At 37.7% G+C, this 24,179-nt stretch overlaps 1 protein-coding gene across 3 annotated transcripts; it reads left to right on the top strand.

Annotated features, from left to right (window-relative positions):
- The first annotated feature begins 777 nt into the window (after positions 1 to 777).
- Positions 778 to 23,921, top strand: LOC116735157 (protein kinase C and casein kinase substrate in neurons protein 3). Of its 3 annotated transcripts, XM_032586815.1 has the most exons (11): positions 778 to 965; positions 1,112 to 1,342; positions 7,143 to 7,210; positions 13,353 to 13,509; positions 13,582 to 13,817; positions 16,801 to 16,956; positions 17,944 to 18,119; positions 19,117 to 19,237; positions 19,325 to 19,395; positions 20,146 to 20,225; positions 21,154 to 23,921. In XM_032586815.1, the coding sequence occupies exons 3-11, from the start codon at positions 7,151 to 7,153 to the stop codon at positions 21,261 to 21,263; spliced, it is 1,167 nt and encodes a 388-aa protein (XP_032442706.1). In that variant the 5' UTR covers positions 778 to 965; positions 1,112 to 1,342; positions 7,143 to 7,150; the 3' UTR covers positions 21,264 to 23,921. The 3 variants fall into 3 exon arrangements, with proteins under 3 accessions (XP_032442706.1, XP_032442705.1, XP_032442707.1); XM_032586814.1 differs by lacking the exon at positions 1,112 to 1,342 and having other exon boundaries at positions 779 to 965; XM_032586816.1 differs by lacking the exons at positions 778 to 965; positions 1,112 to 1,342 and adding an exon at positions 5,546 to 5,756.
- The last annotated feature ends 258 nt before the right edge of the window (positions 23,922 to 24,179 follow it).

Raw genomic sequence — 24,179 nt, 5'->3', positions numbered from 1 at the left:
TGCATCAAAGGGTTAACACAGCTGACACAAAATGTTTAAATATAATGTACTATTTAAAAATTCTTTATCTTCTACGTTGTTAAGAGCACTATATCAACTCGTTAATCAATAACTTTCCATTTTTAAACAATATTTAGTGAACTGAAATGACAGAAAAGAAGCACATGGGTGCCAGTAAGTGTGGAGGACAGAGTAAATTTCACATTTTGACATTTTTTCTCCAGCCTCATGTTGTCATTTCCTTCTACTGTCCTTCCAGAGTTGATTACAGGTTTCCTGAGAGCAGGTTGAGCAGCTGCGTGCGAGCTCTGCAACACACACCTATCTAGTTATTTACCTGGCATGCCCTGGCAGGTGGAAATGTCATGACTAATTGCCACAAAGTCAGAAATATGTGAGTGTGTGCAGTTGTTTCACTTTAAAGCTTCTCAGAAGTATATATTTATATACGAAAAGCAGACGTAACATCCAGCTGTGAAGGCTGGCCTTCCTAAAAATCCCAGAGGAATGTGGATGAGAGAGGGAGTAAGGGGGTAAACTAAAGCACAGATGTGTATTTTTGCTGGTGCACATTCAAAAACTAAATCTAGTTTGGTGAATCAGCTTATTTCAGACACCCAAAGTTCACTAAATCATAGAGACAACCTCCAACAAGTGGTGACGTCCAAAGAACAGGAGAAAAACCTTTCTACAGCTGTGTTGGTGAGAAAAGGAGGAGATAGGTTTAGTAAAATGGGGGAGGGAAGAGAAGAAGAGAGGAGGAGGGAAAGAACATTGACATTAACAGTGGGGCAAAGAAAGGGGAAGAGCAGCAGCAGCGTTCTGGACGGGTGGAAAATCAGCGCTGGAGAGGGTTAAGAGGAGGAGTTGGACAAAGACAAGACAGCGTGGAGAAGCTTTCAGAGACTAACTGGAGAAGAAGAAGGAAAAAAAGCGAATCGGGAACGTCTGCTTTGCTGAAAGAGGTAAAGAGCTCTGATGGTTTTCATTTAGAAGGGATCTCCTGGAATGACGAGGCTCCTGTTTCTGCTCCCGGTCCATTTGTTGCTATATATTTCCTGCATGCAACGTGTGTGTGTGTGTGTGTGTGTGTGTGTGTTTCTGTCTTGAGTTATGCGTGACAGATGAAACGAGGACAGAGGGAGGGAACGAAAGTGTGAGCCAGGATTCAAAAGGGGGGGAAGACTTTGCTCTGCTTGGAGCTTCATATGGACTTTGACAACTCCAAAGATCTCAAGAAACTCAAATGTCTGGATCCATAATGGACATTTGAAGAAAAGAAATAGTAGGAAATCAAATTCCTTTTCTGGGAATGCAAAAAGTGAGGATTAAAAAGTCAGGGGTAAGTCATAAACCTTCATTGTACTGAAACAGCATGAAGATTTATTGAGGTTTCTGCAGTGAAAGAATGAAAACTCCAAACATGGTTATGTTTATGCTCAAAAGTTACCAGGATCATGGAATCTGGGTCAGTTCCCTCCTCCTGCAGGATCTTTAATCTCCCAAAAGAAGCGATGAAGTTCTGTTTATAAGAGTTTGACACCAATTTAAGGAGAAAGTTCTTCTTTAATGCTTCTGAAAAGCTGCGTCAAACTTTGCAGAATAGTTGGACGTAATTGGTAGAGGAAGACAAAGGGGCAGAACTCCACGACCTTTGGGTTCTCCTGGGAACCGCGCTATGCCCCGATGAGAGGCGGCCAACGTTGGGAAAGCATTCAGGAAGTGAAGGTCAGGGGTTAAAAGGCAGCCTGCTCGTTATTTCTGTGATCTCCTGCAGCTTTCTGTGTTGTGTAACCCCCCACCCCGGCGGCGGAGAAGATTGAGCCTCAACGGAGGAGCATGTGATGTCCCGTGAACAAGCAAGACGTGGAGGGAAATCATTGGATCTAATTGTGCGCCTGAAGAGGAGAGATGGTTGCAGGGAGGAAAAAACTGACGTCTCTGTCTGGGTGGAGTTCAGCTTCACCAGCAGCTGTGGGTTAGAAACACCAGAAGGCATAACGACTGCTTGCTCTAATATTAAACTGAGAAAAGGTTCTGTTTTCATATGAGGACAAAGTCACACCCTGCAGACCACAACACAAGACAGCCCTGTTCTTCAAAACAACCTTCTGTATCAAAAATATGTGACCAAACATGAACTATAACATGCATAATATGAACTTACTTTATTATTTATGCAATAATGCTGGTAAAAACCTCAACTACCACGGTGACTTGCTGTCACTAAGGTCATAGGACAGTGGACACGATCTCAGTTGATGGAATTTAGGTTACGTTCACACAGCAGGCAAATGCGACCCAAATCCAACTTTTTTATCGGAGTCTGAACGGCACAAATCCGATTCGTCCCACTTCCATATGTGGAACTAAATTGGATACGTGTCCGATTGTTTTCAAAATGTTAGCATCCTGAACAATTGTGGCATTTTATCTGACTTTTACATTATTGATGTGAGACATTCGTCATAATTCTGCACTGGAAGAAGCAAGATGCAGTAAGTCCAGACGTAAATGTTGGCTGAAAATCAAAAATTAAGTCCGCTTTAATCAAACTCTCGTTTGTTTGCCGAAAAAATCCAGCATACACATGGGGAGATGTGAAAGAGCAATCAAACTCTGATGCAGACAAAAAAAGTGAACTCTAGTGCAAATGTATACATCAACTGGACTCCAAAAGCAGGAAGTGGATCACAGTGCAGGGCGTTCTGGGTAAATACAACTAAACAAACATGAGAGTCTATCGCTAGCGGGAGAAATGGCTAGTAGACTTTAACAAAAGACAAAAGAGAAATTCTACAACCTCTAAAATCTGACTCTTCTCCTTTTTAGTTTACATTTCCTGAAGAAGGAAATTGAACTTGGTGTCTTCAGAGGTTTTTGTGTCATTTCCTTCTGCAGTTCTTGGCGAGGTTTTTCAAAGGCTTTGATTCGTTTGACTCGGTGTGAAAGAGAACCACAGCAGCTGAAAATGTAACATGTTGGAAATTTGGGACCCAATGGAACCAAGTCTACTGGACTGTCAGGTGTGAAAACACATTTAGTGTCATGGTTTTGGATTGTGAGAGGAGTACCTGGAGAGAATCCACACAACCACGGAGACCGCATACAAACTCCAAGCAGAAAGATCCCATGGCGCCACCATGCAGCTCAGATTCAAAGAAAAAATAACAATTTGCCTTTGTAATAATACGATCATGTTTGACATTTTTGCTTCAGATCTTTGTGTCAATACAAAAGTAATGCAAGAACTTGGCTATAAAACCATGAGAATCGAATACCGATCCATCACTTATTGAGGTACATCATACTGAAAGATACTATATTTTACTTTTTTACCCACTAAAGAACAACAAAAGCTAAGGGGCAACCTTTGATATCGGAGAAAATATCGCAAAAGCACCAATGGGTTCCATGCAGGTCTTTCTATAAAAACACCTTTATGAAGATGAAGGATGTTTAAACCAGATTCACAAAGGTTGGAGTTGCGTTCTAAAACCTTTTACCATCTGAGAATGTGTCTGCATTGGAGAAATCAAGATTCTCTTGTTGTTTGCCAAAGTTGTTGTTGTGCAATAACTGCAAGAAAGAAAATGAAACTGCTTTTTAAATGTAATCTACAAGAATCTTAGAGAACTTTGACGGAAAATGTGTTTAGTGAGTGTGAATTACTTCCACTTTACAGTGCAACACCTCTGTTGTTGCCACTTGTTGCATGTTTCTATTCCAAGTAGTTCCCCAACTTGTCCTACCACTAAGCTACATTTTTAAATGTTTAACCTAATTTCTCTATCTTCAGGCTGCAAATACACCATATACACTGCTCAAAAAAATAAAGGGAACACTTAAACAACACAATATAACTCCAAGTAAATCAAACTTCTGTGAAATCAAACTGTCCACTTAGGAAGCAACACTGATTGACAATCAATTTCACCTGCTGTTGTGCAAATGGAATAGGCAACAGGTGGAAATTATTGGCAATTAGCAAGACACACTCAATAAAGGAGTGGTTCTGCAGTTGGGACCACAGACCACTTCTCAGTACCTATGCTGTCTGGCTGATGTTTTGGTCAGTTTTGAATGTTGGTGGTGCTTTCACACTCGTGGTAGCATGAGACGGAGTCCACAACCTACACAAGTGGCTCAGGTAGTGCAGCTCATCCAGGATGGCACATCAATGCGAGCTGTGGCAAGAAGGTTTGCTGTGTCTGTCAGCGTAGTGTCCAGAGGCTGGAGGCGCTACCAGGAGACAGGCCAGTACACCAGGAGACGTGGAGGAGGCCGTAGGAGGGCAACAACCCAGCAGCAGGACCGCTACCTCCGCCTTTGTGCAAGAAGGAACAGGAGGAGCACTGCCAGAGCCCTGCAAAATGACCTCCAGCAGGCCACAAATGTGCATGTGTCTGCACAAATGGTTAGAAACCGACTCCATGAGGATGGTATGAGGGCCCGACGTCCACAGATGGGGGTTGTGCTCACAGCCCAACACCGTGCAGGACGCTTGGCATTTGCCAGAGAACACCAGGATTGGCAAATTCGCCACTGGCGCCTTGTGCTCTTCACAGATGAAAGCAGGTTCACACTGAGCACATGTGACAGACGTGACAGAGTCTGGAGACGCCGTGGAGAGCGGTCTGCTGCCTGCAACATCCTTCAGCATGACCGGTTTGGCAGTGGGTCAGTAATGGTGTGGGGTGGCATTTCTTTGGAGGGCCGCACAGCCCTCCATGTGCTCACCAGAGGTAGCCTGACTGCCATTAGGTACCGAGATGAGATCCTCAGACCCCTTGTGAGACCATATGCTGGTGCGGTTGGCCCTGGGTTCCTCCTAATGCAGGACAATGCTAGACCTCATGTGGCTGGAGTGTGTCAGCAGTTCCTGCAAGATGAAGGCATTGAAGCTATGGACTGGCCAGCCCGTTCCCCAGACCTGAATCCGATTGAGCACATCTGGGACATCATGTCTCGCTCCATCCACCAACGTCATGTTGCACCACAGACTGTCCAGGAGTTGGCGGATGCTTTAGTCCAGGTCTGGGAGGAGATCCCTCAGGAGACCATCCGCCACCTCATCAGGAGCATGCCCAGGCGTTGTAGGGAGGTCATACAGGCACGTGGAGGCCACACGCAATACTGAGCCTCATTTTGACTTGTTTTAAGGACATTACATTAAAGTTGGATCAGCGTGTAATGTTATTTCACTTTAATTTTGTGTGTGGCTCCAAATCCAGGCCTCCATTGGTTAATAAATTTGATTTCCATTGATGATTTTTGTGTGATTTTGTTGTCAGCACATTCAACTTTGTACAGAACAAAGTATTCAATGAGAATATTTCTTTCATTCAGATCTAGGATGTGTTATTTGAGTGTTCCCTTTATTTTTTTGAGCAGTGTAGGAGCAAAAACTGTTTATTTCTGTTTGTAGAAGATGCATGTGCATGAAGAGTTCAGTCATAGCCCCAATTTATTTTCGGATGGCTCATGTTGCAAAGCTGGGAATGCTGGGAGGCTCCGTCTCAGTGTAGTCGTCAGAGCTCATTATTAGCAGCCTCCCATTTACTGTAAAACTCGCCCCGAGGTTCAAATTTACAACGCAAATCATCTTCCAGCAGCGGCTCCAGCTCTTTATCTTGCACACAGAACCTCCACTATACAACTCGGGAACTGACATGTGTTGTAGCAGCTGCGTTTCCTCATATCGGCCCCGACGGAGAGCAATGGTCTGAAAGCTGGATTTCTGATTTCCTGGTGAAGTAAGAAATGGAGCTCTACCAGCTGACGGTCTTTGCTTTGAATAATTGCTTAAAGTTTTAGAGTTGCATTTAGAAAATGTTGGAGAAACGCAGCTGTATGGCACTGGCAGTAGCTTTTGTCTTCTAATTTCACAGGAGTTAAACTGCAGTATTTCTGCTGTGGCGGTAGAAAAACGAGTAGTGGCCAATAAAGTTTTACTGGTAGGGAAACCAGTAGGTTCCATGACTCATTAGTCAATGACTTAACACAGTATGTCAGTCTGACACATGTCGACTTGGGTGAGGGTTTGCAAATCTACACAGTCAAAAAATTAACAGCAATAATTTGGGTTATTTAGTCATAAGAGAGGAAAGTGGTTAATATTTTTTAAAGACTTATTTTCACCATGTTATTTATTCATTTATAAATGTCATAGTTTCAAACTAAATGTTTAATTATAAACAAACAGCTAAACAATTAGCTCGCTAGCCAAATATTTAGCTAATAGGACAACTCACTTGCCGATAACCTGGAAGTGGACTATCAAAATAAGAGGGGTGTCTTTCGAACTTCCTGCTGCTCAGCGGCCGCATGTTAGTGTTGCTGTAGACGTCAGTAATGTCATTAAAACTGGTCATTTTGTGTTTTAAGCTGAAATATTATATATGACGAGAGGAAAAGAAACGATTACATGAGCAACTATAGAAGTGAATCAGCCACGCCAGCAGAAGTTACCCCGCTTTTATTTTGAAAGTTGTAGTTCACTTCGGTTATCGGTAGCTGAATTTAGCATTAGCTAAATATTTAGCTCTGCGCTGAATACTTATCTGAGTTAAACATGTAGTTTGTAAATTAAATATTTAGCTTACACGTTAAGTACTAAGTTTGAAAATGTGACGTTTATAAATGAATGATTAACATGGTGACTGAAAAATAAAAAATAAAAATGTTCTGTTATGACAAGCTAAGTATCTCAAAGCTATTTTTTGTCTAACTTTGCAAATTGGAGAATAATGGCATTTTTCTTACAAGTTGGACAATGTGTTACTCATTTGTCTTTTTTTAACTAACAAACTATTGAACTAGTTGTGTAATTTACCAATTTATGATGCCACGTACTGATCTACCAGGCAGAAATTATGGTTGGTGTCAAGGACATTAAATAAATACGGTTATAAAGCTACATATTAAATGTTAAAAATATCAAAATAAAGACAATTACAATTATTTAAAAGTACTCCCTGTTTTATTTTGTCGTAGCTATATGAAGCAGTTTTATATAAAATGTTCCTCTGTGGGCAGTTAAGCTGTTTCTTTTTTTTTTTTTTTCCAGAATCAGCTTGCAGATAAACATGCAGAATGACAACACAGTCAGAACTAATCGAGATGCCTTTTTACTTTCCCAGAGAACACGATGTCGACGTCCTCATCAGAAAACAATCCCGAGGATGTCAACCATCGCAGCTTCTGGATGGTATGTGCAGTGTGTGTGTGTGTGTGTGTGCGTGCGTGTGTGGGTGTGGGTGTGAGGGTACCGGGAGATATGGCTTCCCTTTCTCAGTCTGAAGGCTGTGTTTCTTCCAGTCAAAACAGAACAAATAGTTTTGTTGCTCAGGGAGCAGACCTTCAGAAATGAGGCGTTATCTCCATTTTTAAATGTCATCAGTAACCTGTAGGCTTTCAGAACTGCCTTAATTAGAAGTTTTTTAATGATTATTTTTGGCAAATCTTGTCTTGTGCATTCTTACAGCAGTGCTGCATATTTAAACAGGACTTTATTTTCACCGTTTTCTACACAAAAAGGTGAAAGTTACACACTTGAATTAGTTCATCACAGCGCATTTTCATAAAACATATATATAATTTTTAATATCCAACAAAAATAACTCTAGTTAATACAGTTTTGATATTATGGCAGCTTTTCTTTGCTTTATAAATGATCTAAACCGAGGATGTTCAAAAAGGGTGCGGGAGCCTTTTGCGGCCCCTGTACTGATTTTGTGCGGTGCCCTTGACCACAATCCAAGATTGAATTAAATAAATTCTGCTTTCAAAAAATGCTGGATGCAACACGAAGTTATCATCTTTTCCCAGCTTTTTAATTTCCTTCTGTTATCACAGTAACTAAGATCACATCTGCACTCTAAAATACACCTTGGTGCACCCAAATCTGCTTTTAATTGCTGTATTAAAACTTGGCTAAGAACAGAAAGTGTTTTCAATGAAGACTGACCTAGATTCTGTTTTTATAGCCAAAATTTTTTATTTTTTTCTATCAAGTACAGAATAATAATCAGACAGTATGCCATTTATTTAGTAACAGAAAAAAATCTGATTATTTGTTTAATTTAAAATAGTTCAGGCTTAGTTTGTAGTTGAGTAAAAAATGATTTCATAGTCTGTGTTTTGATTTTAAAAATATTTTTTTCACTCATAAATTAGAGTTGAAAATTTATTTTGATTTCTGTGACGAAAAGTAATGGTTCCCCTTTTAAATCAGAAATTATCCAATGCTAAGCACATTTTTTTGTAAGCTGTGTTCAGTTTTACTGATACTCAAGAAATCCCCCAATCAGAATCAGAACCTCTCTGAACGCATGAAGTAGGTCAAGAAACCTCAAAAAACAACACATCCCCCAAAAAACAGATGAGAAACAACGTCGACATCTATCAGTTTAGAAATGTTTGCAGAGTTATTTCTGAATATTTGAGACTCCAGAGAACCGCAGTGAGAGAAAATATGAAACGGTTAATATCAATGTTTGTGATTAAAACATAGAAATGGGACAAAAAGAGAGCACTCTAAGACCAAAACCATCGCAGAACAAAAACAGCACAAAGGCCCGTCAAACTGTTAACAAAACAATTTTGCTTAATAGTCACCAAAAACTTTCAGAAGAATGGTCTCCAGACCGATGAGACACAGGTTGACCCTATTTTAGAAAGTATGTGTCCCATTGCGACTTTTGTAAAAATTAACAACATTTCAGGAACAAACAACATACCAACAGCCAAACCGCGTCTGCTTTACTGCTTCAGGACCTGGACGACTTCCTGTAGTTTATGGATATTCAGCTCTCTACCAGAAAACCCTGGAGGAAAATATCCAGCCATCAGTTTCTGAGCCTGAACTCAAGTTCATTTTGGTTATTCAGAACCACCTTAAAATGTTTCACAAAGAATAACGAGATTTCAAGTGTTCTAGTCAAAGTCTGGGTTTACATCCAATTGGTGACCAATTATGCTTCCTAAAACAAGTCAGATTAGGTCAAAGGTCGGAACAAATTGTGTTCATTACATTGTTTTTTGTACAAAATCATTCTTGGATAATGAGATTTCTATCTGCTCAGTTCAGAATGGGCTGTTTTAGGGTGTCTAATCACTTCAAATCAAAATGAGCTGCTGCTGGCCACGCCCCCAACTCAACGTTTACACTTACGTGAAAATGGCTGCAAACAGATGTACAATTATACAAACGTACATCTTTGAAAAGCATTAGTAGCGCCTCCTGTACAACCAACAAGAAAGCAGCAAATGGTTTCTGGATGGTACGTCAACAACAAAACTCTTGTCTTTTCCAGCAGCCATTGTACAGCAGTAAAACCACCTGACCAAACATGCTGGAGCTCTGCTTGGGTTGCTAGGTAACGTGTGGAACTCTCGTCATAAAACAGCTGAGCTGTTGTTTTTTCTGTGCTGGGTTGATTTTAGAAGCAGTTGAGACCCAAAGGGAAGAAAGAAAGTTAACTTTGCATAATAGTTCTCCTTTAAGTCGGCCATTTAGGCTTGCAAATCTTCTATTATGGCTGAATTGAAACAATTTTGGCCAAAAAACAGATACAATTTTTCCACAGTGGTGTAAAACACAAAACTAATACAAAAGCTTATCAGGTTTAGGGGGTAATTACTTTTTGACATGATCTGAAACGTTTTGGAAAACGAAGGAAATCTAAACCATGTCATATATTTAAACCAGTTTGTAACTGAGCGTGGGTGAATATTGAGGGTTTGGCCTGGTTTCTGCTGCTTTTTACTGGGATCACTGGGGCTGCCCCACTTTGATCTCTCTCCTCCTGTAATTTAGGAAGGCTCCCGTTGGGTTTTTGTGTTTCCAGACCACTTCCCGTCTGTGTCGTCCTGCTGCCACGCTTTACGGCCGCCTGTCAGTACGCTGCAAATGTGAAACAAAGTAGAGCAAGTTTGCAAAATCACTCAACCTTAAGCAGGTTTGGAAAGTGTTTAGTGTTATTCAAACTAAAATCATCCCTGGTTGCTATGTTTTGTTTTTGTTTCAAATTATCCTGATCTTCAAGATTTTTACATTTATTTTTAGATTTCCTTAGAAATCTAAAAATAAGCAGCTGTTTTTTTTCTTCTTAATTTAAGCATATCTTTTGTGGATGTTATTGTGGAACATAACTCCAAATTTACATAAATTACATCTATTTTCAAGATTTTTTCAAAATATTCAAAGGAAAAGGTAGCTGTGGAAGGGGTGTCAAAACTGCTGAGTCAAGAAAATAAAAATAAAGCTAAAATCAGGAAATTTAGTCCAGTTTTTTATTTGTTTGTGTTTTTTGTAGGGAAAGGATGTTATTCAATTTATTTCCAAAACTTTGACCAAATTCTTTACAAATATTCTTATTTCTTTCAGTCACTTTCTTTGAGTAGTTGGTATATTTTGCCAAGTTAATAAATTAAATAAAAGCTAATTTAGCTGTTTTTTCAGCGAACATGGGGGTTCACTGTAGTCTCTGTCAAAATAAAATGAAACTAAAACACAATGCCTACTTCTTTCTCTGAATGAAAATACCAAAAATAACACAGGTTGGCAGGTTTTACGGGGTTTTTTTTTAAACCTTTTTATATCTGCTCTAAAAAGTTATTTAATCTTTATTTCACCGGGAACATCAAATTGAGATTAAAAATCTCTTAAGAAAATCCTGACTTACAGAACAATCACAGCAAAACCAAAACAAATTAAAACCGTTATAAATAAATTAAAATATTCCTCAGTTAAAACATTTACAGACAAATTATTACTTCTCAAAATCAGCAAGAACAGACTTAAAAACATTTAGAGGCAACAACACCTTTAAGTTCATGTAATTCTGCAACTGGAAGCTTTAAAGATTTCTTTCCAAGTTCAGTTTGGACTTTAGGCACAGAGAGTACAAAAATAAATGCAATAAGTATAGAAATGAAATATTTCGAGCCGTAAAATATGTAATTTTTATTCCCCTCTGGTTGCTGTCACTTGTACACAATATGCAACATTTTGTTATCCTGCAGTTCTCTGAAATGCAAGCTAGTACATTTCTTGACTTTAAAAAGTTAATTTTTCAGACAATATTTTGAGGAAAATCAATAATCACAATCATTACCACAAGAACCTGCAGTACTGTAAGTTTGAATGCTGTGTTGTATATTTTATGTAAAAACAAGGAGTGTAATTCGACACGCATGGTCGTCTTTGTTGGCTGCAGTAGAATTAGATCTGCCTCAGAGATCGGCCAACTGGGTCTCTGCAGCGCTGCTGTTGGCCTCAGACCGGATTCCTCAGCTGTTTCTGCTTAATGCACAGACGAAAAAGAAAAGGAGAGTTGCTGGAAACCACAACAGACGCAAAGAAAAAGAAAGGATAAATGAGGGGAAAAAGAGAGGGAAGAGGAGGGCATAGATGCGAAAGACCCCAAATGGTTTCAATTAAGGCGTAAAAACGACGCTATAACACAACTTGCTAAATTAGAGCTTTGAGTGTTGACTATAAAATACAATAAGGAAGGACTAGTGTAGTAAAGAGAGTAGAGTGTCTTTGATTAAATCCATATCTTCGCAGACACATTGAGGATTATTTACATGCCTGGAATTCAATATGGCTGCTATTATTAGCTGTAGGCCAACGTGTTCAGCTCCACCGAGAGGCGCAGCGTCACCGGTGTGATTAGGAACATCTGTTTAACCGGCGTGGCAGTCAGACGAACCGGCTCACGCGTGTTCCCCGTCGGTATTTACACGCAGCGCGATGATTTAACAAACAGTGACATCGCGCGATTTGAGGTGTCGTTTTAACCAGCTGTCGACTCGTGTCAGCCGCTGAAAGAGTCTGACAGGAAGTGAAGAGCGCAGCGGAGCCGGAGCTGGCGGCGGCTGCCAGGAAAATAGCAGATATTTCCAAATTCCACATCTACAAACAGGCGTATGTGTTATTGCGCTCAGGGCTGGGTCACACGGTTTGCTCCTTTGTATGGTCAGTTCACCACAGGAAATGGGGTCAAATGTCACTTGACTAAAATGGTTTGTAATTTTTGTTAATATAAAGCAGGGGTCCCCAAAGTCGGTCCTCGAGGGCCGGCGTCCTGCATGTTTTAGTTCTCTCTCTGGTTGTAACAACCTTTTCAGCAGGTCAATGTTCTTCTGAGGCCTCTAATGAGCCATCATTGGATCCAGGTGCGTTAAACCAGGGAGAGACTAAAACATGCAGGATGGCCCTCGAGGACCCACTTTGGGCCCCCATGATATAAAGTATTAAAGTTTCCTGTTTCCTGAAGGGTCTTCAGGTGAGCTTCTCTTATCTGTGCAGATTGAGCTAATTTTAGGTTAGTTTAGCTTAATTTTAGCTAAACCAGACAAATTTAGCTTAGTTTAATTTAGCTGACCTTAAGTTATTTATCTTATTTGATCTTAGCTTATTTTAGATTTGGTTGTCGTATGTTTTGTTTATCTGTCTTAATCAGATAAACAAAGGTTAGTTTAGCTGATTTTAGCTTAGCTTATTTTGGTTTAGCGGATTTTCCCTGAGCTTATTTGTCTGCTCTTCAGTTATTTTATCTTTTTTTCTTCAGTCATCAGTTGTTTTCCAAGTTGATCTTAGTTTAGCTTAGGTGATTTAATCTTATTCTGGGTTATTTAGTATGGCTGATTTTAGCTTAGCTAAATTTGGTTTAGCAGATTTAGCTTATTTTATTTTATCTGACCTTAAGTAATTTTTTTACAGTATGTTTTTGTTAATTTTAGCTTATTTTAGGTTTGTGTGCTGTAGGTAGGGTTGATTAGTTTAGCTTAATTTAATTTGTCTGATCTTATTTTCCCTGTAATAACCATAAAATACTTTAATTTATCTTAATTTCTCAGAGTTTACCTTGTTTAAATTTATTTTAATTTGACTTTGTTTATTTTAATGGCATTGATCTTATTTCAGTTTGTCTTATATCAGCATAGAATTGCTTGGTTTGTTTTTGTTGTAGCCTTATTAAAAGAAAAAAAAAACCCCAGAAAGTTTCCATTTGTTTGAGTCATCAATTGTTGTCCAAGATGAGACGAACCAAAATAAAATATTGTAAGCTAAAATAATATAATAATAATGATAAGCTAACATAATACAAGCCAAAGTTCAGGTAAAATAAAGTAAAAATAAGATGAACAAATTTTTTATAGTAGCTAATTTAAGCAACAATCTGAAACTGTTTTATGTTTTGGATCTTTGTTGATATACAAATTTCATAAAAACTAATTGTTGCATTTTAATCTAATGGATTTGGTAGACGAAATTCGCCACTGCAGTTTGAGTTGACGTCCATTCAGCCTTCCCTCTTCCTCTTTCTGCATCGTGACAGCCTGGGAACTATCATCCCACCGTGAAGCGCACAGAAGATTCCTTCCAGGCCTGCAACGACATCGTGGCGTGTTTCCAGGAGAGAGCCCGCGTGGAGAGGCAGTACGCCCAGCAGCTCGACGAATGGAGCAACAAGTGGAAACCAGTCGTGGACTCCAGTTAGTGTTGCCTCTGCAAAGCAAATAATGAATGCATGAAAGGAAAGCTAAACCCTCCTGCTCCTCCGTTAGGTCCTCTGTATGGGTCGCTGCTGAAGGCTTGGCAGTGCTTCCTGTCGTCTGCCGACCGGCTGGCCTCGTTACACGCCTCCATCTGTCGCTCCCTGGTGTCGGAAGACGCAGACCGGGTCAGAACCTGGCAGAAGGACACCTTTCACAAGAAGTTATTTGGAGGCTTCAAGGAGTCCCAGGACATTGAGACCGGGTTTGCACGCGCTCAGAAGCCCTGGGCGAAACGGCTTAAGAAGGTAAAATTGAATTCAAATTTAAACTGGGCCCATTTTTTTACAATATAGTTTGTAATAGTTGGAGATGGGTAGAGTAGTCAAAAATCTTAGCAAATGAAAGATGGCCATTCAAATAGAAGTAACTTATTTTAGATCTTTTACATGCTAAAATCTACTAAAATCTGTAGAACAATTACTAAGAAATACTTCAAAATTTTTCTTAATTTAATATTAATTAAATACAAAATATTAAGGCTTTACGTCAAACAATTTGTTTCCTAAAAGATCATTGAGGTAAGTTTGTCTTATCTGTGCAGGTTTAACTTATTTTAGGTTAGCTTAGCTTAATTTAGTTTAGCAGATTTTAGCTTAGCTTATTTTATCTGATCTTAAGTAATTTTATTAGCTTGTCTTAGTTGATCTTAGCTTACTTTAGTTTCTGTGCTGCAGTCTGGGTGGATTTATATATTTATATATACATAGGATATTTATGTTAATTTTCATTTAGCTTAGTTTAGCTGATTTTAACTTATTTTATCTGACCTTAAGTCGTTTATTGCAGTTTGTCTTAGTAGATCTGAACTTTTTATAACTTTGTGTTCTGTACACTGGATTGATTTATCTTATTTAAAAGGATTTGATTTTGTTGTAGGTTGGCTTAGCTGATTTTAGCTGAGTGTAGCTTAGCTTGGATGATATTAGCTGAGTTTTTAGCTACGCTTAATTTATCTGATATTAATTTACCTGAAACAACCATAAATTACCTCCTCAAACCTATTATTACTCAAGTAAAAGTAAAAAGTACAGAATAGTAAAAATACTCCTAAAACCAAATTTTATCAAAAACTTTACTCAAGTAAATGTAACTAGTTACTACCAACTCTGCTAATAGTGTTGTTTTACATGTAATAATTATTATTATTTTCTTCCTGCTTGAATTATTGCATTTAGGTTTGATCCATGAGGTTAAAACCGACATTTATTAATTGCTTTAGTTTGCAGCTCATGTTGTTAAGCATATAATGAATTTAATCTTTTATATTTGCTCTGTAATCATTCTTGAGCTGTGTCACCATGAGCTTGGCCTTTTAAAAAAGTTGACCTTTGCAATGTATCATTAAAACCTCCCTGCTGATGTAAATGACATTTCTTGTTAACGGATTATGTTTATGTATTAATTACCTCTCAAATCATGTAGTTTTCTCTTTCAGTGGGCATAAGAACATTGAATGTGTCCTTTGTGAAGCGATTTCTCTTTCCCATTTATTTTCTCTCCGATAAATATAAGTGTATATAGATCTCTGCTGAAAAGAGGAGTCGTTTTAATATTTCTTTTTTCCAAAAAGAAAACAAGCAACCATGTTTTTACATTTGTGATTAAGTTGTTTCTTTAGACTTTAAGTCCAGCTAGCATTCACATATAAGACCCGTATGAATAAGAAATCCACTGAAAAACGAGCCTTGATGAAATTGTCTATTGTTAACAAAGTTATTCCACAGTTATTGCTGTGATGTTTTATAACTTTGGGCTAAAAAGTGGCATCCCTGTACTTTTTAAATATGTTTATACACGTCTAGAATAAAGGAAACACAAGTGGCATCCTTAAAAAATCTTAAATTTGTCTAAAATTAAGGACATAAATATTTTGAATTTATTACAAAAATCTAGGTTGACACATTCATCACAGCTCTTGAATTTTGTCGCAGCAGAACAACTTAGTCTCAAATATTCTATGTAATTTATTTTCTGTCAGGCAAACATTTGATTTGTGTCAAATCTTCATAATGTTTTTTGGCTCAATACTACCACTAGTTGCTAATATACTCCTACTAGTTAGGTAGCAATCATAGTTGCAATCTCATTCTTGGTCATATTTTTTAATTTTACTGGTTTTCTACTCTAGCTAGCTTTTTTGCGTAAGTGCAAATTTATGGGTAGTTTGTTGGATGACGTTGGTTTTCGTCACGGGCTCTCTCCTGTTAACTCCATACGAGGCTAGGTGCGTTCGGTGCAAAAATACTCAAACTTTTAACGCACTACATTACGTTAAGATCCCTCAAAAATCCTCTAAATTTATAGTTTTTTCAGCCTTAAATTTTATTCAAGGTTTTTTCAAAAATGGCTTAAATAGTCTTAAATTAGATTTTCTGAAACCTGGGGGTGCGACGCAAAAAAAGTGCAGTGCCTTCAGCATAATGAAAAATATATGTAAAAGATGTTGCCAAAGGAAACTGGGCCGAGTCCAGAGCCTTGAGGAACACCCTTGATACATGACGTACATGTACAGGTCCACACAATTCCTTCCACCAAAACGACTACATTGTCATTACAGAAATCTCTTGCAACAACTATTGTAAAATAACTGTAATTTGTAGCCATACTCACTGGTTTTCCAGCTAGCTAGCTTTTTGTGTCATGAGTCAGTGCAGATTTACTGGCTGGATGATGTTTGTTTTCACCACTGGCTCACTTCTGTTGTTAACTTTGTTCTGTTGTTAACTTTTCAGCTTGTCTCTACGTTACAGTAGCATCCCTCAACAAGACCCCAAACTTATTGTTTTTTCAGCCTTCAGTTTTGTGTAAGGTGGCGTTAAAAGTCTTACACGAAACTTGCAGATGTCCTGTAAGCGGTTCTGATGTGATGCAAAAAGAGAGCAGTGTCATCAGCATAATGACAAATGTATCTAAAAGATGAAGGATTCTGGGCCGAGTTTAGAGCCTTGACCCATAAAGAACGTGTGAAAAGTAGAGTCTCAGGTCCTTACAGTTCCTTCCACCAAGGATTTAAAGCCTCAATGAATCTGGTTGTAGAAACTTATGATTGCAGAAATCGATCTCTTGCAACTGTTATTGTAAAATAACTTCAATTTGTAGTAATATTTTTTTTAATTTTACAGGTTTTCTTGGCTACATTGGCTTCTCTTCTAATAAAAGTTATGCTTTCATATCTTATGTAACAATTATGTGACCAAATGATCTGGTTTTTGTTTTTTTTCCCCACAGCTGGACAAAGCTAGGAGGGCGTACCATAAGGTGAGCCGTAAGGAGCACGCCACTAAGGAGAGAGACTTTCACGCTCAGGGAAACCCAGATGTTTCTATTGACAAGCAGAAAAAGATCCAAGAGGAGCGAGAACTGGCTCAGCAGGAGGCCGAGAAGGTGAGTAACGTTCATCATCCCCTTTCTTTTTACTTTAAATTTAATTTAAAATGTGATTCATCGCCATCTGTTCTACTCGTTTGCCTCCTAACTTCAAAACTCAGAGTCCTTGTGTGGTGTTAAATACACACTGTAATTTTTTGTGAAGACTGACGCGATTAAAGCTGCGGAAGGACAGCAGGTTGTCCATTAATTTCACAGACGGGGGTTCAACCGGGAGCTCCCACTCGGCAATAAAAACGGCTCATAACAGCAAATCAAGTGCTCCAAAACAAGGGCTAATGGCTGAATGGGGGGCAACATGTAAACAGTTTTTGTCTGTAATGGCAGTAAAAGTCGAGTCTCTTCTCTTTAATTAGTTGGTGCTTAAAGTTTTTTAAAATTTTTATTTTTTTTTACCCTTTTCCAAACCATAAAACTTTAATCTGAGATTAAAATGTTTGTCTTTCTGTTATTGTACCACTGACTCACTACTTTTAAAGCTGCACTAGCATGAATGGTGTGCCTGTATTTTATCTTTATTTTATTTTTTCTTAATGTTTTAAAATCATATTTACAGTTAAAACATTTAAGGTTTGCCTGAAAAGACATCTGAGTGTTTACAACACTACAGAAAAAAACAAATGTTAAAATAAAACATTTTTAGCCTGCAACTAAGGATTATTTGAGTAATTGATTATTCTGACCATTAATTTGATAAGAAAAACTATTGTAAATTTTTTCTTTAACCACTTACGCATTTTTATACAATAAATTGCCAAATGTACAATAATTTAATTTATAATTGATAAAATTTATATAGTCTTTGTATAATTTTTGCTGCTCTGAAAATGTTATTCTTTTAGCAAATTACCTTTTTTTGAGTCTTTATACTCCAGTTAACGATTAATCAGTTACTAAATGAGCTGACGACTATTTCAATAATCGATTAATCATGATTAATCGTTTCAGTTACATGTAGTTGTTGCTGCTTTGGCTGAATCTTAGGTCCGCGCTCGCTATGAGAAAGTCCTGGAGGAGGTGAACCGCTACGTTCCTCGCTACATGGAGGAGATGGAGTCCGTTTTCGACCAATCCCAGGACGAGGAGCGGAGGAGGATCGTGTTCCTCAAAGAAGCCCTCCTGTCCATCCACAAACACCTGGACGTCACCACCAACGAGAGGTGAGCTGCTCTCGCTCCGGCTGCTGCTCAGACAGGCGACCCGATGATGAGGCCCGAATGGTTTTCATTACTGAGCTTTATTCAGCACTCACTGGTCAAAATAAAAAAAATAAAGCACATCAAGATGCTGAAATGACACGCTAACATATGCTAACAGGTCAGACACAACATTTAAATAATCACATAATTTTATTTATTCAAATAAAATTTGTTGTATGATGTAGATATGTTTTATTGTGTAAAATAATTTTTTTTTATTAACTCAAAGTCTGTGCTGTGTTTAAAGAAAAGCTGCAAACGACCCATAGTAGTGCACTGCTAAACAGGAAGTGCTAACTCAGTGACTTTCTGTTTCCTGATTTTCAAAATAAAACTAAATAAACAATGTAAAAATATCTGAAGGCGTATTAGGGCCGCAATAAGAACATTTTAAAAACTTGAGGATTAAGACATAATAAGATTTCTAGAAATATGATATTCTCATAACTTTATTCTCATTATTTCTAACTTATTATTAGAAAACTGACTTTATTCTCTAAATATTATGACTTTATTCTCATGACTATCCTTGTATTACTTTGACTTTATTCTCATATCATGACTTTATACTCGTACAACTCTATTCTTGGAAATGTTGACTTTATTGTCATTATTTTGACTTTATTGTGGTAATTTTCTGCAGTCACTGTGTTGCGTCTGGTTCTCCGATGTGTCAAACATCTAGTTGTGATTTATCTGTTTTTGTTTCTCCACGGTTTGTTCATGACTTTAGATCAAACTCAACGCTGATTAAAAAATTGTTCCACTTCATGTTATTGCCTAAGTGTTTCTCAGTGACTCCAAGTCTCTTAATGGGGAATCACAGATAAAACAGCCATTTAATTACTTTTCAAACATCTATCACAGCTGCAGGGCGAGAATAGGGGAGATGGGAGACACGACATCGACTTAAGGCTTTTTAATTTCTGTTTTACGATGATCCATTTTTCCCGCTCAGTGTTGTTGCCGTGTACAGTGAGCTGCACAACACCCTGATGGGCATCGACGACCAAGAGGACCTCCGCTGGTGGAAAAACACTCACGGACCCGGCATGCCGACCGACTGGCCTCATTTCCAGGTGTTTCATCCGCTCCAACGTTTGTGTGTTTTGGAGCAAAGTTCAGTTCTGTGGCTTTAAATGAAACTTTGTTCAAATCTTTCAAAGGATTATTCACCCGAGAAGAAAAGCAAAAAGGGGAAGAAGAAGGTGGAAAAGAAAGGAACAATAGAGAAGAGGTTAGTGGGTCTGTAGGGGGTCATGGACAGGATTCAGCTGTTTGGTCTCTTCCTGGCAGAAATGACAGAGTTCAGTCAAACTGGTTGGTTTCCTGGTGTTTAATTTAATCCAGACTTTTCTCTAATCCCGTTCAGATCGGGTCGACCATAATGTTCCCTTACTTTATTTATACCAAAACCAGTTTGGACGTTTGAGTTCAGTCGTTTAGCTGCTGAATAAAATGAAAAGGTGTAATTTAAACACAGCTCTGATTTTATTCACTTTGGGGGAGGGATGGATGGATGGATGGATGGATGGATGGATGGATGGATGGATGGATGGATGGATGGATGAATGGATTGATTATGAATGGATGAAAAGCTTGATGAATGGATGAATGGATTAGTTGGTGAATAGATGAATGGATTGGTTGGTGAATGGATGAAAAGCTTGATGGTGAATGGATGAAAAGCTTGATGGTGAATGGATGAAAAGCTTGATGAATGGATTGGTTGGTGAATGGATGAAAAGCTTGATGGTGAATGGATGAAAGGCTTGATGAATGGATTGGTTGGTGAATGGATGAAAAGCTTGATGGTGAATGGATGAAAGGCTTGATGAATGGATTGGTTGGTGAATGGATGAAAAGCTTGATGGTGAATGGATGAAAGGCTTGATGAATGGATTGGGGTATAGATGGATGTAAATTTCTGCCTGTGTTTTCCTCCATGTTGTTGTTGTGATCAAACTTTGTGTTTGTTCCTGTTCAGTGTGATGATTGGCGGCGTGAAAGTGAGAGCTCTGTACGATTATGTTGGTCAGGAGACGGATGAACTCTCCTTTAAAGCAGGTAAACATGCAGCAACAAGCAGCATCAGCTTCATTCTCCACGTTTCACACAAACAGCAGATGTGTTACTGATTTATACATTATTCATTGGCAAACCTTCAAGCTTTTTAGATGAGGCTCTGGGTGAGCCACAAAATTCAAAAAGAACTAATTATTTTATTGATTTTTATATATATATATATATAAATGTGAAAATTTTAAGGTTCTACAAGATTCTTCTTGTAGTAGTTTAAAGCAACATTAAGTCAGTTTATTGTATTTCAGCGACTTTCAAAATGGCGACTTGGCTGCTGCTCTTCTTACGAACTTGTTAACTTTCATATTTAGCTAAATGTCAGTTTAGCTTAAACTCACAAAAGAATATGAATATTTAGCTTCTAACAAAATATTTAAATATATAATATGTAGTTTTAAGCTAAATATTTAGTATTTAGCTTCAAAGTGAATATTTAATTCGCAAGCCAGATTTTTAGTTTGAAGCTAAATATTTAGCCCGTTAATTAAATATTTAGTTTGAAACTGTGACATTAATAAATGAGTTCAATGTCCTATTTCTCAAAAGGACTTTGGAAAATAAATCTAATTTTTTCTCTTATAAAAGGCTGAATAATCCAAATTATTGTTGCTAATCTTTGACTACACCTTTAGATGGAAAGAATTTGAGGCTCATTTAACAAAAGCTGTAACTTTTCAGTGACTTCAGTGTAAAACGAAGCAAAGCTATTTATTCATAATCAACATATTTTTTACTAAAACTGTGGTAAGCATCCATTTTCAGTCTTTTCTATTTAATCTGACGCCTCTAAATAAAATCAAGTGGAACATAGGTGCAAAGTTTCCCTTTAGCACCAGATTTATTAAATAAATCCATAAAAATTAAAAAAGCAGTCCAGAATATGTGAGAGTAAAAAGTTTCTTTGTCTCTGCAGGTGAGGAGTTTCTGAAGATCGAGGATGAGGACGATCAGGGTTGGTGTCGGGGAAAGAAGGACGAAGGCTGGGAGGGGCTTTACCCAGCGAACTACGTAGAGGTCGTATAGTTTCCACAAACAGGATGGATATGGGTAAAAAACCCGGTGCTGCGTCTGGTTCTGATCAGAAACATTTAAAAAATCCATTAAAGATTAAAACCGAGATGTTTTCCAAACACGAAAACCTTTTTGACCTATTTTGACAAACAGATTTTACGTTTTCTTTAACCTCCTGAAGAATTTTAATGAATGTTTTAAGACAAAAATACAAGCAAGCGATCCCTTTATGTAACCATGACAACTATATGCTGGAGTATAAAGTCACGCTAATGTTTGGCATTGAAGCTACAATACAAGACTGAGATTTTATTTTATTTTTTTCATGTTGCTTTTAAAACTCAAGCAGCTGCAGAAGTGAAGGTGAAAATCGTTACAAATGTTTGCAGCCTCCAGGTAAAATAAACACAGAGCTCTTCAATGAAGTGACACTAAAAATGTCTTAATTTGTCTGTTTTAATACTTACAGTGAGTTTCACCTCCACTTTTCCACTTCGCTGCTTGAAAGGGAACAATCACATAAACCAGAGTCAATTATTGCAGCTTCTCTCTGCTTTTCGGAGCTTTATATGAACTCTGATCGCTTTATTTCTCCATAACGTCTCCAGATCAGCAGCCACGGCAGATTTCTACAGTAATCTGAGGAATAATTACAAACATTTTTATGTTTCCAAAGACTTTTAGGAGAAAATAAACTAAATTTATGCAAAGATGCTGTTCAGCCTTCTTCTTCATACATGGTGTTATTCTGTCTGCTATAATAAATTACACTTTTGGACTAAATCCTAATTAATGGCGACACATTGTGGTTTTCTGCACTTGGAGTTAATCACATGTTCCAAAGGGAGTTTAGATCTTTCTTGACATAAATCAGAAATTTAAACATCTGAATCTTTTAGAAGCTTTATTGTGCATTCTGTCCTTGCACTTCCAGCAGAATATGTTGGTTTTCTTGGATTACATTTTCTTAGGTTTCTGCAGGAACACCCCCACTGTTCTGATAAAAAATCTCCTTCAGTGCAGCTAAACATTTCAGCACGAAAGTTTTAAAGATCTGAGAGTCTTTTCTAGAAGGAACTTCATTCATGTTTGTCTTTAATGCCGATTAATTGGGATTAATCAATTACATATTAATCGTCAACATTCAAAAAAGGTCATTTACTGAAAAAACAAACACTCACAGCAGTAATTAACCCAAAACTGTACAAAATATATAAACATTTTGCACATAAGATTAAAAACAACTTTGTCTGTAAATGCGTTTTACCCAAAACTCCTCATAGTTTTAGCTTCACTCGGTTCAAATTCACTAAGAGATTGTTGTATTATTGCATTTTAGGCAATAAAATCTCTTTCTTTATTTAATCAGTGAGTTGAATTGTTTATTCATTTCTACTATTGGATAAAAAAGATTTAAGTTGTTTAATAAAAATCTGTAGACTGTTCCATTTTTAAAACCAGAAGAATCATCAGAATAATCGATTACTAAAATAACCGTTAGTTACAGGCCTAATTGCAATCAAACAAATCAGCCTAAGTGCTAATAGTGACCTGTGTTGTCTACTGCTGCTTTGACCTTAATTAAATCAAATTAAATTAGCGAAACTCAACATTTCTGCATCGCCTCGACTGTAATGCAAGTCGAGTGAAAAGCCAAATTAAACGTTTTGATCTTTGTTGCCATGTTAAAAGTGTAGATGAAACCTGAAGCTCAGGCTCTCTGGACTATTTTCAACCATGAACAGTAAAGTTTGACGTTCAGTCTTCAAATTGCTCCAACAACCCGGCAGGACCTGCTTAACCATCACCGCTTATCTTCGTAGAAAAGAAGCTGAATGTGTCGCCTACTGTCTGCAAACAGTTAATCGTCGCCATGACATCAGATTAACGGCCATATTTCTGGCTTTTTCTTCACTGCAAAAACGCAAAATATTACCAAGTATTTTAGATATTTTGGTATCAAGTGGAGGCCAAACGTTGAAAGCATTTCATTTTATTTAATTTTTTTAATTGGTAAAAATTGGAGACAGGACTTTGTATTATTTCTCATCAGGAGTGGATTTGGTCATGTACTCTGCAAAAACACATAATCTTACCAAGTATTTTTGTTCTGGCTTTTCATCCAAATCTCTTAGTATGCTTGAAAGAAGACAATAAACTCACAAGTAACTTTTCAGCAAGATATAAGAGATTGTTTAAAATCAATAATTCCATAATATCAATGAAAATACATTTAATTGGCAGATTATTTAACTTATAACAAGACATTTCTCTCGTGTTATAAATGAAATAATCTGCCAATTGAACTAGTGCTTTTTAATCAATACTAAGGTTTTTTTTATTAAAACAAGCTCATTTATTGCTCAAAAGTTACTTGTGAGTTTCGTATTTCTCGTTTAAGAGATTTGCACTAGTAAAATACTTTAAGATTTTTTCTTTTTCTTTTTTTTTACAGTGTTAAAGATTAAGATAACATTTCAGACTTTCTGTAAAACGGAACAATCTTTACCAAAGTAAGGAAATGCCTTTCATTAAAAGCTTCCTTTGCCTTGCTTAGCTACTCCTCTCTATATATATATACATGTTTGTACTTTTATCTGTGTCATGTGAGAATTATACATTTGTAAACTCTTCGTGTCTTTTGGAAATAAACTCCGATGCTAAAAACAGCAGCAGGTGTGTTCATTTTGTGTGTGTGTGACAGCATCACGGCGTCGGCCCCCTCAGGATCCGCCGCCTGTGTTCGTCACAGACAGACGATCTCACGGATCCAGACGTCAGCAGAGCAACCTGCCACGCTGGTGTTCAGGTGAGCCGAAGTGACATCACTTCCAGCAAAAGAAAGAAATGCAGGAGAGCTTGTTGTTTTGGTTCGGAGAAATGGAGATGATTTCCCCCTGGAAGGGATTTTCACACTTGAAGACATTT

The sequence above is a fragment of the Xiphophorus hellerii genome, chromosome 16 (genome assembly GCF_003331165.1).
Source record: "Xiphophorus hellerii strain 12219 chromosome 16, Xiphophorus_hellerii-4.1, whole genome shotgun sequence".
Taxonomy (NCBI): domain Eukaryota; kingdom Metazoa; phylum Chordata; class Actinopteri; order Cyprinodontiformes; family Poeciliidae; genus Xiphophorus; species Xiphophorus hellerii.
This window is presented reverse-complemented; position numbering and strand designations above follow the sequence as displayed.